This window comes from Chaetura pelagica, unplaced genomic scaffold (assembly GCF_000747805.2).
Source record: "Chaetura pelagica isolate M959 unplaced genomic scaffold, ChaPel_1.0 scaffold316, whole genome shotgun sequence".
Classification (NCBI taxonomy): domain Eukaryota; kingdom Metazoa; phylum Chordata; class Aves; order Apodiformes; family Apodidae; genus Chaetura; species Chaetura pelagica.
Window position 1 is genome coordinate 1,001,565 of NW_009953497.1, and position 17,551 is coordinate 1,019,115.

At 46.3% G+C, this 17,551-nt stretch overlaps 1 protein-coding gene across 3 annotated transcripts in view; it reads right to left on the reverse strand.

Moving 5' to 3' along the window:
* Positions 1-370: 370 nt before the first annotated feature.
* The window catches only part of SLC41A3 (solute carrier family 41, member 3), a 26,366-nt gene continuing 9,185 nt past the window's right edge, over positions 371-17,551 (reverse strand). For 2 of the 3 annotated variants that reach the window (XM_009999282.1, XM_009999284.1), the window contains exons 2-10: positions 16,334-16,441; positions 15,614-15,685; positions 14,699-14,843; positions 12,424-12,570; positions 9,694-9,838; positions 8,852-8,931; positions 6,915-7,049; positions 5,982-6,130; positions 371-556 (exon numbers count right to left, since the gene is read on the reverse strand). In XM_009999282.1, the coding sequence (XP_009997584.1) occupies positions 371-556; positions 5,982-6,130; positions 6,915-7,049; positions 8,852-8,931; positions 9,694-9,838; positions 12,424-12,570; positions 14,699-14,843; positions 15,614-15,685; positions 16,334-16,441 (1,167 nt within the window). Of the gene's footprint in view, positions 557-5,981; positions 6,131-6,914; positions 7,050-8,851; positions 8,932-9,693; positions 9,839-11,010; positions 11,020-12,423; positions 12,571-14,698; positions 14,844-15,613; positions 15,686-16,333; positions 16,442-17,551 lie in introns of all 3 variants that reach the window. The other variant, XM_009999283.1, reaches the window with a different exon arrangement.

Consider the following 17,551-nt stretch of genomic DNA (forward strand, 5'->3'; position numbering starts at 1 on the left):
AATCAGATGCAGTGACCTCAGCAGGCCAGGAGCAGTGCCACAGGCTCTGTCAGTGCTAGGGACTGAAACTGATAAAAATGTTCACTTATTACAAATGGTCCAAATGCTCCTTGATGCCTTGTTTGCCAGGAGCAGGCATGAGCAGCTTAAAACTAGCTTACTCACTTGTGAGGGTGCAAGTCTGTGGGTGCTGATTCCTCAGGGTGGGCGAGCCCAGCTGTAAGGCACGATGGGGAGGAGAGATGGGGCTTTAGGGACAGCAGGGGAGGCCCAATCCAGCTGGGTGACCCAGTGCTCATCACCAAGTACTTGGTTTTCCCAGAGGAAAGCACTGTGACACACAAGTGATGCAGAGCAGTGCGTGGTCTCTTCAGTTCCCCAGGTTCATGTCTGCACCGTGGACAAGCCAAACCAGGTGGAAACAGATGGCCAGGAAACCGGTGCCCAGGAGATCCCCCAGGGCAGTGAGGTAGGGGATGGAGAAATTATCTGGATCCAGTGCTTTCCTCCACATCAGGCGCACAATTAAGTCAGCCACGTAGAGCAGGATTCCCACCTGAGGAGAGACAAGATAGGCCCTGCTGTGAGGCAGCAAAAAGCTAATGCACAGCCTCCCCCAGCTCACTGCCAAAATGATGTGACCACTGCCAAGGAACCAGAGCTAAGAGGGATCACCGAGAGGTAACACCTTCCCCAGAGAGCTACTGTTTCTCTGCAGGATAGAGCAGCACTGGGAGGGGTAGTTGGCTCATGCCCTTGGGCCCTGCACTGCCTGGCATTGCCCTTGGTGCCACAGCTTCATGTTTCCAGCCACAAGTGTGGGGACCACACTGGAACTGCTCACCAGCATCACGTGGCCCAAAATGGGAAACTGGCCACACCAAAAGCATCATTCCAAAGGAACAGTTCCTACTTCCCATGCCACAAACAGGAGTGCTCCCATTCACCCCATCAGAAAAAGGGCTACTGGGAATATGCAGGCAGCCCCAAAGGGTAAGTTTATGGCCAGGTTTTTTTCTCTTAATCCTTTTTTCCATTAGAAATTCAGATTGCATCTATTTTGTTTTTCCTAACAGTCTCAGTGGACAACTGGAGTTTGAGGCAGTTTTTGCATCAAAGTTATCCCAAGCAGCAGTGACATATTAAAAAAAAAAAAAAAAAATAATTAATTTTTTTTCATCTCAACAGTTTTTCAATCTTTGTTGTGATTACTTTTAATTCCTATTTCATTCCTGATTCTGATAAACAGATGGAGGAAAAAAAATACTTTGGTTAAAGATTAAAGACTGCCTAGTTAATTGAATTAAGGAGGGAGAGAGAGTTTGCACCCCACATCTGTGGTCCCTCCATGGGAGACAGCCACACAACAGGAACCAAAGCCAGAAGTGGCATTTCTAAAGGTGAAAACAGCATGCTGGATGGGGGGAAGAGGAAGGAGGAGAAATGGGGGAAGCAAATTGAATAACAGAATCACAGAAACTAAAGCTGGATGGAAACTCAAGAGTTTTATATAGACTATTCCTGTGGCTCAATACAGGATCAAATATGTCCACAGCTTTCCTGATGGTCGTTTGTTCAACCTATGCTAAACAACCCTCCAAAACAGAGATGCCACATGCTGAGCAAGCAGTCCCATGGCTTTTTTTTTTTTCTGTTCTTGTTTTTCCCAAGGTCCGACATAAATCTGCCCTTTTCTATTTGAAACCCATGATTTCATGTTTCATCCCTAGTGACTGCAGAGAAAATGTTATTCTGTCCCTCCCTACAAAATCTTGGTAGTTTAAAGGCTGTTAACCAGATTTTTCCCAAGCCTCTCTTCTTTGGAATAGCTAACCCCAGTCCATTCAATTGTTCCTCCCAGGTCATGTTTTCTAGCCCTCTGATCTTTCTCTTACAGCTTCCTCGAGCTGACCCAAACTTGCCCCTCTCTTTCTTTCTGTGTTTCACTGTAAAGAGTAATGGATGGGAAGAAAGAACCAGGCTGAGAATATTCTGCCCCCACTGTCCTCCATGGGAATCTTTCAAGGTCAGTGGCGTTGCTGGGATTCTGCTCTTTTCACTGCCATTTATTCTGTGTGTTTTCATGCTTGGCTCTGGTTGAGGAGTTACCTCCATGCATAGGAGAATAAATATTTTCCTTTACAACTATGGCTGTGCTGCTGGGCCTAGGGTTGTGCAAAGGTTGAGGAAAATGGATTGTTTACACACATAAGGAATTCACCCACAGACATGAGGCTGCTTCTAAGGCAAAGCTTGGAGCCAGCTACCTCACCCTGCCAATTAATGAATCACTGATTGAAAAGGGCGAGTGAAGTCAAAGCCTCTGTGACTTTAAGCAACAGCCACATACATTTCTGAGTGAGAAGACAAAGTTTACGGGGCAGGCAAACAGTGAAAGGGAACAGGCAGAAAAACCTGGATAAACTGCCCATTGCCTACCCAGAACCTTTACTCTTGAAGATGAACTGCTCAGGACTGGGTTTTCCTTTCACTTTTGACCCATATTGCCCTGCCCAGAGGGATCACCTGGGTCTTCACCATGATATATGAAACTTGTTTCCAAAATGAGTGGGGAAATCTGCTGGCTGGGGTTTATAGCCTCTGACTTTACCCTGATTGGGATGACCAGTGGCAGTCTAGAAATACTCGGGGCTTAGAGACTCCGGATGTGAACATGGTGAAACAAGGTACCACCTACAGCAAGAGATACCTCCTTGCTAACTATGTCCCTGCACACTCAGAGTGGATGATGATAAGTTGTTCCTCATACCATGTCTGATCGCTCACTCACCCTTCAGGGCAGTCATGTCAATGCAGGAAACCAGATCCTGGCAATCTGGGTCAATTATTACTGGGCCCACAGAAGACACGAGGGTTGGTAGGAAGCGCACATGAAATGCTCAGAAATGGGGGCTGCTGTTGGAAACTTGACCATGACTCCTGTTTAGCCTGGAGACTGCTTTGTTTTCATGGTATCTGAGAGGCTCCTTCCACATAAAAGTTTAGGATTTACCTGCAGTAGAGCAGCAGTCAGATAGAACATCACAAAGGTGAAGGACAGAGATGTGTGGCCTCCTTGCAGCAGATGGATGGTGTAGAGGAACACAAGGTGCCCTGGGACAACCAGGAGGAACAGGACTCGGGCTGACTTGGAATTCACCTCTGCAGGGCACAGAGACAGAAGCTATGATGACAGCAGCTGCAGATGGCTGGGGGAGGAACGCATAGACTTGGGGCTGTCCCCTCCCACCAGCCACATTGCTAACACCTTGTCTAGATCACACAGCCATCAGGAGCATCTGCAGTATTATCCCAGCAGCTTTGTCTAGCACTGAAACTATTTGCCAAAGACGTGCTCCATGCTGATCCACTCCTTCCAAATACTCCTCTCATCTGCTCTGTGCCTCCTACTGCTTCTGCTCTGCCTTGCTGCAACCCACTTTCCCAGTGTTCAGTTTGTTTTAACAGCAGATCCCAGCTTAGCAGGGAAAATCAAAAGGAACCTGCAATCTAAAAAGACAACAGACCCAAATCCAGTTCTGCTGATGCTGAGGTTTATCCATTGCTGAAGATGGAAGGACTGCTGATTTTCAGCAAGGTTATGCTCTATTCACCCCTCTGCCCACAGCTGATTGCTCTAGGCTGGTCACAGTTAAAATTACTTTATATTAGATCAAATCTGAGAATCTTTTTCAATTACTTTATCTAGTGCTCCCTGAAGGCCAATTTCTTTGCATGTCAATGAGCAAGTATGCCACAAGGTTTTTTTCAAGCTGCCCACTGCAAAGATGGGCAAAGATGCTCTCTAATCTGACTGTCTTCCCTGTCAGGGGGAAAGGGAGTTCTGCCTTTGAAACCCACCTAGTCCTTTGCCAACCAGGCTTGATAAAGGAGCTATCTGTGATGACAGGCCTTGAGACATGGACACCTAGAGTTCAAGGTCTACCTGATGAGAAGAATGTGGTGCATGGGTTGGGCCAATTCTGCCTCATCTTGTATGGCAAAACTCCAGGCATGCTCCAGAAGTGCAGGAATGTGGAAATACGGCTGGCCTGGATGGCGACCAGATTCCCTCCAACACCTGTGAGGACAAAACACAGGAACCTATAAGCCACCTTCACCACAGCAGGAAACATCAGTCTAAAACCTAGCCCAAGTTGAGCTGATCTGCATTCATATATAAGCTCACTGAAAGCACTAGTGAGGGAAAGAGAAAACCGGAGGAAAAAAAATACTTTGGTTAAAGATTAAAGACTGCCTAGTTAATTGAATTAAGGAGGGAGAGAGAGTTTGCACCCCACATCTGTGGTCCCTCCATGGGAGACAGCCACACAACAGGAACCAAAGCCAGAAGTGGCATTTCTAAAGGTGAAAACAGCATGCTGGATGGGGGGAAGAGGAAGGAGGAGAAATGGGGGAAGCAAATTGAATAACAGAATCACAGAAACTAAAGCTGGATGGAAACTCAAGAGTTTTATATAGACTATTCCTGTGGCTCAATACAGGATCAAATATGTCCACAGCTTTCCTGATGGTCGTTTGTTCAACCTATGCTAAACAACCCTCCAAAACAGAGATGCCACATGCTGAGCAAGCAGTCCCATGGCTTTTTTTTTTTTCTGTTCTTGTTTTTCCCAAGGTCCGACATAAATCTGCCCTTTTCTATTTGAAACCCATGATTTCATGTTTCATCCCTAGTGACTGCAGAGAAAATGTTATTCTGTCCCTCCCTACAAAATCTTGGTAGTTTAAAGGCTGTTAACCAGATTTTTCCCAAGCCTCTCTTCTTTGGAATAGCTAACCCCAGTCCATTCAATTGTTCCTCCCAGGTCATGTTTTCTAGCCCTCTGATCTTTCTCTTACAGCTTCCTCGAGCTGACCCAAACTTGCCCCTCTCTTTCTTTCTGTGTTTCACTGTAAAGAGTAATGGATGGGAAGAAAGAACCAGGCTGAGAATATTCTGCCCCCACTGTCCTCCATGGGAATCTTTCAAGGTCAGTGGCGTTGCTGGGATTCTGCTCTTTTCACTGCCATTTATTCTGTGTGTTTTTATGCTTGGCTCTGGTTGAGGAGTTACCTCCATGCATAGGAGAATAAATATTTTCCTTTACAACTATGGCTGTGCTGCTGGGCCTAGGGTTGTGCAAAGGTTGAGGAAAATGGATTGTTTACACACATAAGGAATTCACCCACAGACATGAGGCTGCTTCTAAGGCAAAGCTTGGAGCCAGCTACCTCACCCTGCCAATTAATGAATCACTGATTGAAAAGGGCGAGTGAAGTCAAAGCCTCTGTGACTTTAAGCAACAGCCACATACATTTCTGAGTGAGAAGACAAAGTTTACAGGGCAGGCAAACAGTGAAAGGGAACAGGCAGAAAAACCTGGATAAACTGCCCATTGCCTACCCAGAACCTTTACTCTTGAAGATGAACTGCTCAGGACTGGGTTTTCCTTTCACTTTTGACCCATATTGCCCTGCCCAGAGGGATCACCTGGGTCTTCACCATGATATATGAAACTTGTTTCCAAAATGAGTGGGGAAATCTGCTGGCTGGGGTTTATAGCCTCTCACTTTACCCTGATTGGGATGACCAGTGGCAGTCTAGAAATACTCGGGGCTTAGAGACTCCGGATGTGAACATGGTGAAACAAGGTACCACCTACAGCAAGAGATACCTCCTTGCTAACTATGTCCCTGCACACTCAGAGTGGATGATGATAAGTTGTTCCTCATACCATGTCTGATCGCTCACTCACCCTTCAGGGCAGTCATGTCAATGCAGGAAACCAGATCCTGGCAATCTGGGTCAATTATTACTGGGCCCACAGAAGACACGAGGGTTGGTAGGAAGCGCACATGAAATGCTCAGAAATGGGGGCTGCTGTTGGAAACTTGACCATGACTCCTGTTTAGCCTGGAGACTGCTTTGTTTTCATGGTATCTGAGAGGCTCCTTCCACATAAAAGTTTAGGATTTACCTGCAGTAGAGCAGCAGTCAGATAGAACATCACAAAGGTGAAGGACAGAGATGTGTGGCCTCCTTGCAGCAGATGGATGGTGTAGAGGAACACAAGGTGCCCTGGGACAACCAGGAGGAACAGGACTCGGGCTGACTTGGAATTCACCTCTGCAGGGCACAGAGACAGAAGCTATGATGACAGCAGCTGCAGATGGCTGGGGGAGGAACGCATAGACTTGGGGCTGTCCCCTCCCACCAGCCACATTGCTAACACCTTGTCTAGATCACACAGCCATCAGGAGCATCTGCAGTATTATCCCAGCAGCTTTGTCTAGCACTGAAACTATTTGCCAAAGACGTGCTCCATGCTGATCCACTCCTTCCAAATACTCCTCTCATCTGCTCTGTGCCTCCTACTGCTTCTGCTCTGCCTTGCTGCAACCCACTTTCCCAGTGTTCAGTTTGTTTTAACAGCAGATCCCAGCTTAGCAGGGAAAATCAAAAGGAACCTGCAATCTAAAAAGACAACAGACCCAAATCCAGTTCTGCTGATGCTGAGGTTTATCCATTGCTGAAGATGGAAGGACTGCTGATTTTCAGCAAGGTTATGCTCTATTCACCCCTCTGCCCACAGCTGATTGCTCTAGGCTGGTCACAGTTAAAATTACTTTATATTAGATCAAATCTGAGAATCTTTTTCAATTACTTTATCTAGTGCTCCCTGAAGGCCAATTTCTTTGCATGTCAATGAGCAAGTATGCCACAAGGTTTTTTTCAAGCTGCCCACTGCAAAGATGGGCAAAGATGCTCTCTAATCTGACTGTCTTCCCTGTCAGGGGGAAAGGGAGTTCTGCCTTTGAAACCCACCTAGTCCTTTGCCAACCAGGCTTGATAAAGGAGCTATCTGTGATGACAGGCCTTGAGACATGGACACCTAGAGTTCAAGGTCTACCTGATGAGAAGAATGTGGTGCATGGGTTGGGCCAATTCTGCCTCATCTTGTATGGCAAAACTCCAGGCATGCTCCAGAAGTGCAGGAATGTGGAAATACGGCTGGCCTGGATGGCGACCAGATTCCCTCCAACACCTGTGAGGACAAAACACAGGAACCTATAAGCCACCTTCACCACAGCAGGAAACATCAGTCTAAAACCTAGCCCAAGTTGAGCTGATCTGCATTCATATATAAGCTCACTGAAAGCACTAGTGAGGGAAAGAGAAAACCTCATCCTACGTGTCACAATGATGATGCACTGTTCACTCAGCAGGACCGACTCTTAGAAATAAGGAAGGCTCCAGTGATCACGTCCCTCTGACTGCTTTATTGTAAACATTTTCCCTTGCTTCCCAGCACCAGCTGTAAATGCCACGTGGCCTCTGAAGATGGTGTAATTGCACCTGGTTTGATGCAGTCTGTGAGCAACACCTGGGGAAGGCAGCACAGGCAATGGCAGATGCTGCTCGTGGCCACTGCTTGGATTTACTCACCTAGAGAGCCATTATTGTTTAAACCAAAACAAACAGAGAGTGATTATATGTCTGTCTGAAGACTGGTTAACACACTGGTTAAATGAGAAGGAATCATCTGAGAAAGAATCAGAGCCCAACTATGTTAGGTAATTAAAAGGCAATTAATTTATTCCAGACTGATTCATTCTTGCAAATAGGAAAAAGCAGCTAAGTTTTCTAGCAGTAAATAGAGGGATGATGATCTATGGAGCAAACCTCCACCACCCTGAGTATTTGCAGGGTAGTAATGCCACTGAAGAGATTACAGTGAGCCATATCCTACAGGCTTCTCATGTTTTCCAATCCTTGAAGAAGAAAACACTCCATCATTAAATGTGAGATTTGCCAGAGCAGAATGAAAGTGAAAATGCTAATGCCATCTTGACATAGCTCAAGGAGGAAGTCTTCTGAACTCTGCACTACCATGCCTTGCAGGACTCCTCTTCAGGTGCAAAGTGAAGAGCTACCTATGCAGAGACACAGGGAGCTGTGTAACTGTCACCAGCTCTGCCAAACAGGTCGCCCGCCCCCACAGAGCCATGTCTGGGTCAATCATTGTTCAACTAATTTGCTGTTGATGTACTTTCCCAATCAGGCTCTTGGGCTAACCATGCTGGAAAAAGCTTGTCTTTATGGCTGTCTTTATGCAGATCCAGTAAGGTGACAGCTGGGTGTCACCCTCAGGCGCTGCAAGAGGACACCATGCTTTGAGGGTAGCATAAGGCCAGGTCTGCCCTAGGAACATTGGTTTCCCCTGGAATGGGTCTGGCCTGCAAGAACACTACAACAGCAGAAAAACAACCCAGCAGATCCTCAGTGATGCCAGGATCCCCAGCAGTTTGTACTGGTATGTGTGTGTATAAAACTACTGTGAGGCTTCAAAGAAATACAAATATACACATAAAAGATGGTGTGTGTATATATATATATCTATATCTCATCCCTATATATAGTCTATATATAAATATAAGCTTTTTATATGTATATACACACACACATAATATCTTGACATATTAATCTTAAATTGCTGAGTGGAGAGTGACAGGGAATATGGATTTATTGTGACATTCTTGGTAGGTTTGATGTTATCGAAGTGAAGGTTTCAACATAGCTCTCAGAGACAATTATCAGATGTTGTTAACCCTTCCCACAGCTTTGCCAGTATTTTTCAGCCCTGCCTACTATTTTTCTCCAGAGACACTGCAAGATACGAGTAAGTAGGGATGTAATGGGGACCAGCAGCTTCATTTTCACTCTTGCTGAGAGCAGGGACTTGAACACAGGTCTCTGTTTAGGGTCAACAGTGGATACCACAACTCTTGGGGAGGAGGAGGAAGTATAAATAAAAGCATGCATATTTACCTACTCTGCCCAACCTACCATTAATCACCGGTGTGAAAACTGCCATGCCTTCAAAGTTTGGGTCAGTTACAGTTTTGTCCAAGATAAGCCCACCAATGCTGTTAAAAAAGCACAGGGAATGAGGGTGGATCAATCTCTCTTCCCAGGGCAATTTCTATGCTGTGAAAATAGCTCACTGAGATGAGTTACTGCTTCTTCCCCCTTGCCAGGTCTGGACTATTCCCCATTTACTCCTTTTACAGCTCAGTTTCCACTGATAATTGCCTCACAGTTTTTGTTAATGACATAATGAGATCAGGAAGAGCTCCTTGCCTACCCTTGAGCTAAACTGATAGTAGCCCAAAATACACAAGTGTATATACATGAGTATTCCCCAAATTATACATCCTCCGAAAACATACACTCTCCCTCAGTACAGATTTCTGTTTCTCTTAGCAGCTTTCAAAATTCTGTCCCAGATCTTACCTGAGTCTGAAAGATGTAGCACGGATGGAATGAACTACCTGGCTCTACACTCACCAGTCTTCTGTCTTTACAGCTGGATAAAAAGGAGGGTGAAGTCTGACTACTTGTGATGGCTGTCATCACCTCCCTTTTTGGTTTTCTAGCTTGCACTCTACACACTCAGGTGGTACATGGCTATGAGAGTGAGACTTGAAACAATGACTTGAGTTTTCCAGTAATTTCTGGTCTCCTTATCTGCTCACAGCCTGCTGGAGGGACACGAATGGCTGAGAAGCACTGGAAAAATACCCTTCTGATGTCCTTCTAATTTCACTTTTGATGGCTTCCTAAAGGAACATAGTGTCTCCCTGCAGCATGCAAGTGTGCAAGGACTTGGGAGCAGTTCCTCAGTTTACCTGCTGATGCTCATTGCGACAATGACTGGCTGCCATCCAGATTTCAGGACTTCAGCAAGGGAAGGACTTTGCTTGGCAATAGCAACCCAGAGAGGGATCATGAGAATGAAGACAGCACAGATCAGAGGAGAAAGGTATTTCATATCTGACAAAGAAAAGAAATCTTGAATTAAATGCCCCTGGCTTCACAGGTTGCCAAAATAATATTGCACTAAGTCTGGAAGAAAGGCAGCAGGGCTCTCGCTCCAGCTGAGTTATGTCAGCAGAAAAATTACATGAACCAAGATATTCCCCACAAAACTACCTCCCTCCACCACAGAAATCCACAGTTAACCCCTGAAATTCACTGCTAGAGGATTTGAAAATCAGCAGGATTCAAAGTAAGTTATATTTGAAGATGAGCACATCTCCAACTCCATCTCCAACTAAGCAAGACAAAAAGTTACAAAATTTCTGGCTTCAGGGTGCCAAGCAGGGCAAGGGGGAAGCTCCTGTGTGCAACCTGCATCACATGTCTGACAGACACCTTATGCCTTCACCTGAAACAAGAGGTAATAGGTACTTTTGATGACAAGCTAGCAAAATTCCTGAGCAGCTGGTCTGCTCTGTAGGAACAAATGTTCTCTTGCACGTATAAGCCAGTTAAGATCTGGGGTTTCTTTCATACAAGCTTAAATGTGCTTCCATTAGGTACTTTTTCCATTCAGTAGGGGCATAACCTTGAACTGACCTTTAAAAGCAAAGGAATTAAAAAATAAGTAGATGTGCAGCACTAAAAGAAAATAAACATGACTCAGAAGCATGAGAAGCACCTTCAAGCAATGGGGATGATGCCAACCCGTGTGATATAAAAATGCTTCTTCCACAAAGCTCTCCATCTGTTCTCTGTGTTGGGCCAAAGCTAGCGGGTTGTAACACAGATTTTGCAGGTAATCTTGGAGGCAAAGCAGGCTCAAAAGTGTGCATTTTTCAAAAACGACATTGCCAGGGCCTTGGGCTAACTGGATGAGACAGCACTGATGTGATATTTTCCATGAGTCAAGAGCTCTTACGCAAAGAGGCAAACACTTGACATGTGGCTGAAATGCATCCTCTTCTGGGGTGTAAATAGCTGCTGTTTTGCCAGTGCACTTTATCACCTGGAGTAATTTAGGACAGATGAGTTGTATGACAGATTTAGCTGCTCTACTGGACCTCCTACCTCCACTCCTTGTTGTTTCCTTCTTAAATAATGCAGACAAGGAGCACAAGAGTCTATCAAACCTTATCAAAACCCACAAAATGACACCTGGTAGGAAAATGGACTTCGGTCTCCACATTCCAGTTCTGCCACATTCTCTCCCAGCCAGCCCACAAGCAAGCTGCAACCCTTTGGCACAATTTGCATCTCCATTATGGAGGACTGGGAAGAACCAGGGTTGATTTTTTAAAATATTTGAAAACATTCATATGCAAAAAGATATTCTGCAGAAGGAGATGGTGCTGCATCAGATGGCACAGAGTACTCCCAAATTTTACAGATTCACTAGTATTTTTTAAGGATACATTTTGGTAAGACCAAGAAGTTGTCACAGCATGACCTGTCCCTTGCTGCACACTGGGGAGGGAAATGGATTTATTCAACCAACATCAACAGTGCTTTCCTCCTAACTGCTTCACTTCATGCAGACTAAATGTCTGTGTGCTTAGTATTTTCCACCTCAAGAGGCTATTTAAACTACTCTGAAAACATCACAAATGGTCTCTGGTCACAACCACAGCGGTTATCATGTTGTTCTGCCATGTGCTCCCTGGGAGATGTTATCAGAAGCATAGAGACTGAGAAACAAACTAGCTTTGCAGAGGCAGCTGTAAGGGCGTCATGGAAAAAGTTTATTAAATAAATGCACCTCTAAAGCTCAAGGAGGACTGGACAGAAGGAATTTGTGGGCCTCTCCCTGCAATATGTACTCCTCTCTCTCACTTGCTGGCATATGGAACAAGTTATGCAAACTAAGAACAGCCGCGTCGCTGCTTCTGCTCACAGTCTAAAGCACCAGTTTGGGTTTCAAGTGGTGCTGAGTTTGTCAGATATTTGTATTTTCCTCTTTCTGTTCTAGGTTAGGCTCACAGTAAATAGCCTGGCACTTTACAAGCGGCACTCAGGCAGACACCACCAAGTTGCAACATATTTTGAGCTTTTCAGAGTCAAGAGGTGCCCAAGTCTTTGCCAACCAGCAGCACAGTTGATGCCATAGCCACAACTCCTACTCAGAGTCCTGTGAGCATAAACCAAAGCAGCATTGCCTCCCTCCCTCCAGTTTGATAATAACTTGTTCATCCACAACTCTCCACATGAGAAGATACAAGAGTATTTCACAAAGGCCAAAACCCTGTAATAGCTTTGTGAGAAAGGACCTGCTATTACCCATGCACAGTAAGTAGTTATGCTTGGCTAGCAACAGATGCAGGAACAGAGTCAGTGTCACATATGTTAACCTTCTGTTCCAAAGCTGTGCAACACACATTAGTAATTTCTTTCACAAATTCCAGTTGTGTTTCTTAGGCTCTGCCTTCCAGTTTGCTACTAAAAGAAAGCCTGGAAAACAAGCCTCTTTGGTAATTTTTCTACCGCAGTGACATGACAGCCTGCATTCTGAGACATCCCAAAACTGGGTAAGCACCCTGCAATAATTTCACAAGGACTCTTCCCTCCCTCGCTGAGCTGCAGATCCCTGCTAGACACTGTACCTATGTATTTGAAGAGTGTGCTGCTGATTCCTGCCAGCAGGGAAAGGGTTATCAAGTCTCCAAGGCTTGCTGCTATGGGTGTGGCAACATTGTCTGGATTGATCCCAACTTTCCTTGCTCCGATGATCACACCAATCATCACCAGACCTAGAAAAGACAGAGAGCAGGCACCAGAGAATGCATTTTGCTGTGTTTCACCCCAGAGTTGCTGTTCTGGTTCCCAGAAGGACATGGGGTCTGAGACAGCAAGAAGCATATTGCCCACAGCAGTACCACACAGCTGGGGATTGGACATCCCCAGGAATTTCTACTCTTGCTTTCACCATCCTGAAGGGCATGACTCTGCCCTTGTGCCCCAAAGGCCCAGAGGCACACAAGCAAATTCCAGGGATCAAAGAGATCCAGCAGGCAGCCCAAATGCAGAAGCTCCCCTCCTGAGCAGCCTAATCTTTGCTGCCTTGAAGCAGGACCAGGCATGAAGCACGCTCCTAGATAAGCACACAGCAGGCATGCACAGCCTCCTGGTGCCATCCCCTGCTCTGAATTCCACAACACAAAAATATTTGCCATATTAGACCAAAATTTCTGAGCTTGAACCAACAAGAAGCTTCCTTGCAGTAGCCTGAATTAGCCTTCTAGACTGGCTAAAAGACTAACCATCAGACTGACCCCTTGTGTTCCAGAGTCTCTGGGGCTGCTTTAATTTGTACGAGGTGGATGTTGATGCTGTGAGCAGCCCTGGAGTCAAGGGGTTATGAAGGTGCCCCACATCACCTTTTTCCTCCTATCCTCTGAGCTGCATCTGTAAATGAATCTGCTTTTCAGCACTGTTGGAGAGGAGGGAAGTTTTGCTTGTCCAGGTAAGTTAAGAGTGCAAATCCAAACCTTGATGAACATGTGGGAATACCTGAGCCATCAGATCTCTCGTAGGCCTGTGGAAGAGGAACCTGGAATAAACCCTGCCTGGCCAGCCTCCACTCACGTGTGACTACCAAGGGCAGCCCTGAGACAAGATGTCTGACATCTCCTCAAAGTCCTTCCATGGCTGACAGAATGCACTGAAAGAAGCCTAAGAAATGGTGGTTCTCTCCAGCTCACAACCTCTCTATGCCTGTTTGCACAGGCCCACCAAAGCTGAGCAAACACAGGGGCACTGTCTCTGCCCTACAAGTGCCAAGTGTGCACCTTCCCTGTTTCAGCATCCCTTCTACAGAAACATATCCTCACACAACATGGCATTCTCCACAAAATCCCTCCCAGACGTGCACGTTCCCCTCCCCACAGCGCAGTTCATGCTGCTTCCCTCCCTGGTCATAAAAATAGCAGCTCCTTATTGTGCACACCTACACACAGGCCACCTGTGACCATGTCCAGGGAAGAAACCAATGCAAGCTGAAAGCCTGTGATAGTAGAGCAGCCAAGCCTCTTTTTATCACACCGAGCTGGGAGATTGAAGGGAAGAGTATAATGAAAGCTGGGCTGCTCATTTTCTCTTTGAGCAACTGCCTCATCCCATGTTTTTCATCAAAGGCATCTACAGTCACCCTTTGACTCCAGCTTCAGGATATGCACTTGTTCCAACTTGCCCCTTTCATTTAGAAAACTTGCTGTACCTAACTCTGCCAGCTCCCTCTATTCAGGGAGCCGTGCTGCCCTCGCATGGCAAACCTGCAAACTGAGCATCTTCAGCCTGCACAGAGCAGCTCCTACTCCTCCACCCCATCCCATTTCCCTCGCAAGAGGAACAGCCAGGGGAGGGCCTGTCTGGCTCAGAGCTCCCAGCAGACAAGCCCCCGGGCTGGCCACAATCTCCATGCAGCATTAGGTGCCCCAAGTCCCTGCTCTGCAGCTGCCTGCTAACAGACTGTCAGTACCCTGCTTGGTGCATGGCGCTAGTTCATCCTCCTCTAGGAAAGGGCCACTGTAGGTGGCAAATGTGTCACCCAAGATGCATGTGGAAAGTTAGTGTGCATGTGTGTGTGCATATGTGCATGCCCTCACATAGCAGCAGGCATTTTCCCCATGTCATGTGAAGTGGGACCTTTGGATTGCTGCTGTGGATGCCGAGAGCCCAGCAAACAACAGATCCCGGGAGAAGAGAAGCAAAGGTAGGATGCAGGGAGGTGAAAGCAGCAGACGCACGACTAATGCTGCCTGCATCCCTCCTCCCTTCGACAGACCAAAAGAATGTCAGCTGGGCCTTCCTGGCAGAAGGGACAGATTTTTTCCACACCTGAGTGTTGCGTGTTTGATCAGAGGAACCAAACCAACCCACCGAGAGAAAGCGCCGCTATGAAGGCTGTGGTGACACTGCTGGCACACAGCACAGCAGCCTGGCTCAGCTCCACAGAGCCCTTGGAGATGGCTCCCAGGATCACAGCAGCAATGGCAGCCAGAAGTCCCACCACAGTGGCCTGGACCTGGGGGCCAAAAGACAGCTGGTGAGCAATCATCCATGTCTGGTCCCAGGCAGTCCTGGCTCCATGCGTTGGCACACAGCTAGGAGGGCAAAGCCTTGCAGAGAGGCTGATTGCTGCTGTATTTAAGCAGCATCCTTGTTGGAGAAAAACTCTTGAGGCTTGCAAAGGGCAGATAACACTTCAGCAAAGGACACCGAGTCCATCAGCAAAGGAATAGCCCTCCCTAGTCAACACAAAAAACGGGCTCCCCATCAACACAGCACTCCTAGCAAGCTGAAAGCTGTGGAAGGAGATAAGGAAAAGCACACAGACATATGTTGCAAGCCCAGTGGCCTTGCCATGTGCAACCTCTAGGCTGGTTGCTGGATTTAAACAAGCAGAAAAAGCTATAAGAGGCACATTTCTTCCATCTCTCTCCTCCTGCTCAAGGCTGAATCTCAAACATTGCCAGTAAATGACAGACTTTATCTAGGGGCTGTTGTGAAACACACATTGTGCCACAGTTCCCAGTGCAAAAGGAGGGTTTTTTTCCATTATTTCAGTTTGTCAATAAAGGCACTGAATGTGTAGATGTTTTGCAGCTAAACTACAAACTCTGGGGCCACACAGAACTATATTGGAGGTCAAGTCCTGGGCTTTGCTTGGCTCTGTTGAGAATACCTGCCCCTAATCAATAGCTCTGGGTCCAGCACTGCTGGGAACAGATGCTGTTGGGATGCAGCACAGCAAGAGAAAAGGGCCTTTTTCCTCTCCCAGCTGAAGTTACTCACCTGGATAAGGGCTAAATTGCAGGTGGCCATTTTCCATTGCTTCTGGGCATCATCCATCTGTCCAGTGTTAGCCTAGGAGCCAAGAGAGACAGGTGCAGGGTGACTGCAGAGCACCCAGCTAAAGGTGGAGTGGGCACATCCACCTCATCCCTCATAGATCAAAAGTTGAACAAAATAAACCAGTTTTCCTCTTTCATTCCCCCTAAATTGCTCTGTTAAGCTCCAGTTTCTCCTGAGACGTGCCATACAAACAGCCCAAAGCAAACACAACTGCTCAGGGAGATAGGAGAGATAAAATCCAGAGTAGCAAAAGCTACTGCAGGTATCAAGAAGCCTCAGTCTGCTTTCCCCAAGGTAGAATTGCTGGGAAGCCCTGGGTCTCTCAAGGATCAGTACCCAAAGAAAAGCAATCCAATACTGAAGATGACAGCTTAGGAGCCCTGGCTTTGTCTCCTTCACGTGTCACAGGGTCCCAAATATCAGCAACTGGCCACCCAGGGATTAATTCACCTTCAAAGCACAGATGGAAATTCTCTGTTCCAGTTACAAAATGAGGGCAAACACATTATTTCAACACTCACACACCACTAGTTTCTACTTAGCAGAAAAGGGCATGTCTCATACACACAGTATGGTTATATAAATGCAGAATCTCCTGATGTGTCCTGCTAATCTCCCACCTCCCCACACACACCCCATCACCACCTTGTTAACACTCACAGCTGTAGAGAGCCTGGATGCCAGTGTCATCTCAAGATTACCCTTTAGGCCAACCAAGGCAGGAACCAGGATGAAAACTTCTGTAATTGTCCGAAACACATCCCAGTGCTGGAAGAAAGAAAAAAAGGCAAGCAACTCAGTTCGTGATGCTGACCAGCCCAAAGCTTTTGCTTTAAAGGGAAGCAGACTCCCATCTCGCCACCAGCCTTACAGGTGCCTGCTGTGCACACGGGGACAGGTGCTGCCTTGGGCTGGTTGCATTTTGGGAGAGAAGAAAGGAATTTTTAGCTTGCAATATTCTTTCTGATCTCATGCACAACAAAACACTATCCTAACAGGGAAGGAATCTTCTTCCTGAGGGCAGCAGATGATTTTGGAAAGCCACAAATTAAAATGTGTCTTTAGCATTAGCCAAGAACAACATGAAAAATACTGAGGGTCCACAAGCCAGATGAAATACACCATGCTCTCCATCCTTTGTACTGACACCAGATACAGGAACACCTATTGCTATCCAGACACATAAGAACAAACACAAAATCTGGAAATGATCTAACAACAAAAAGTTGTGTCTGTCTTTTTTTTTTTAAACAAAATTCTAACTAAGCATCCAAGACTGGTGGTGGGAGGGAAGGAGATTTTTGTATCTCTTCTCCACAGGCAGTCCCTAAATCTTCCTGTTACCAAGCATGCTCCCAGCACAGCTGGAAAAAGGATTTTGAATTAAGATATCCCATAAGCCCAAACTGCTGTGACAATATCTTGATTATCATTGTGCCTCTGAAACTGAACTGTACAAAGCTGTTGCATCACCTGCAACACTGGAAAAAACCTGAAACCTTAAGAAAACATGTTGATTAACACATCTTCTCTAATCTACCATACGGTTCCTTGGAACAGAATTCATTCTGTGCTTTTCAAGGATGTTAGAAAAATCCTGCTGTAGTCAGGAGAGGCTCACATTGGGAAGAAATCACAGAACAGAGCAGCTCTCTGTGAAGTAAAACCAACTAGCTCAACATCAAAGAGTAGAATACAAGAGAAAAAGAGCAGCTGCAAAGAGTCAGACCCAAGATCCATCTAAACTTCCCCCCACCAGTAGTCAAATTCAGATGTATAAAACAAGAATCTGCAAATACAACACGTAGATGGGATAATCCTCCTGTGTATTTTCCAGCCTGTGACCTACCTGCCTCAGGGGACTGCACTGGAGGGGGG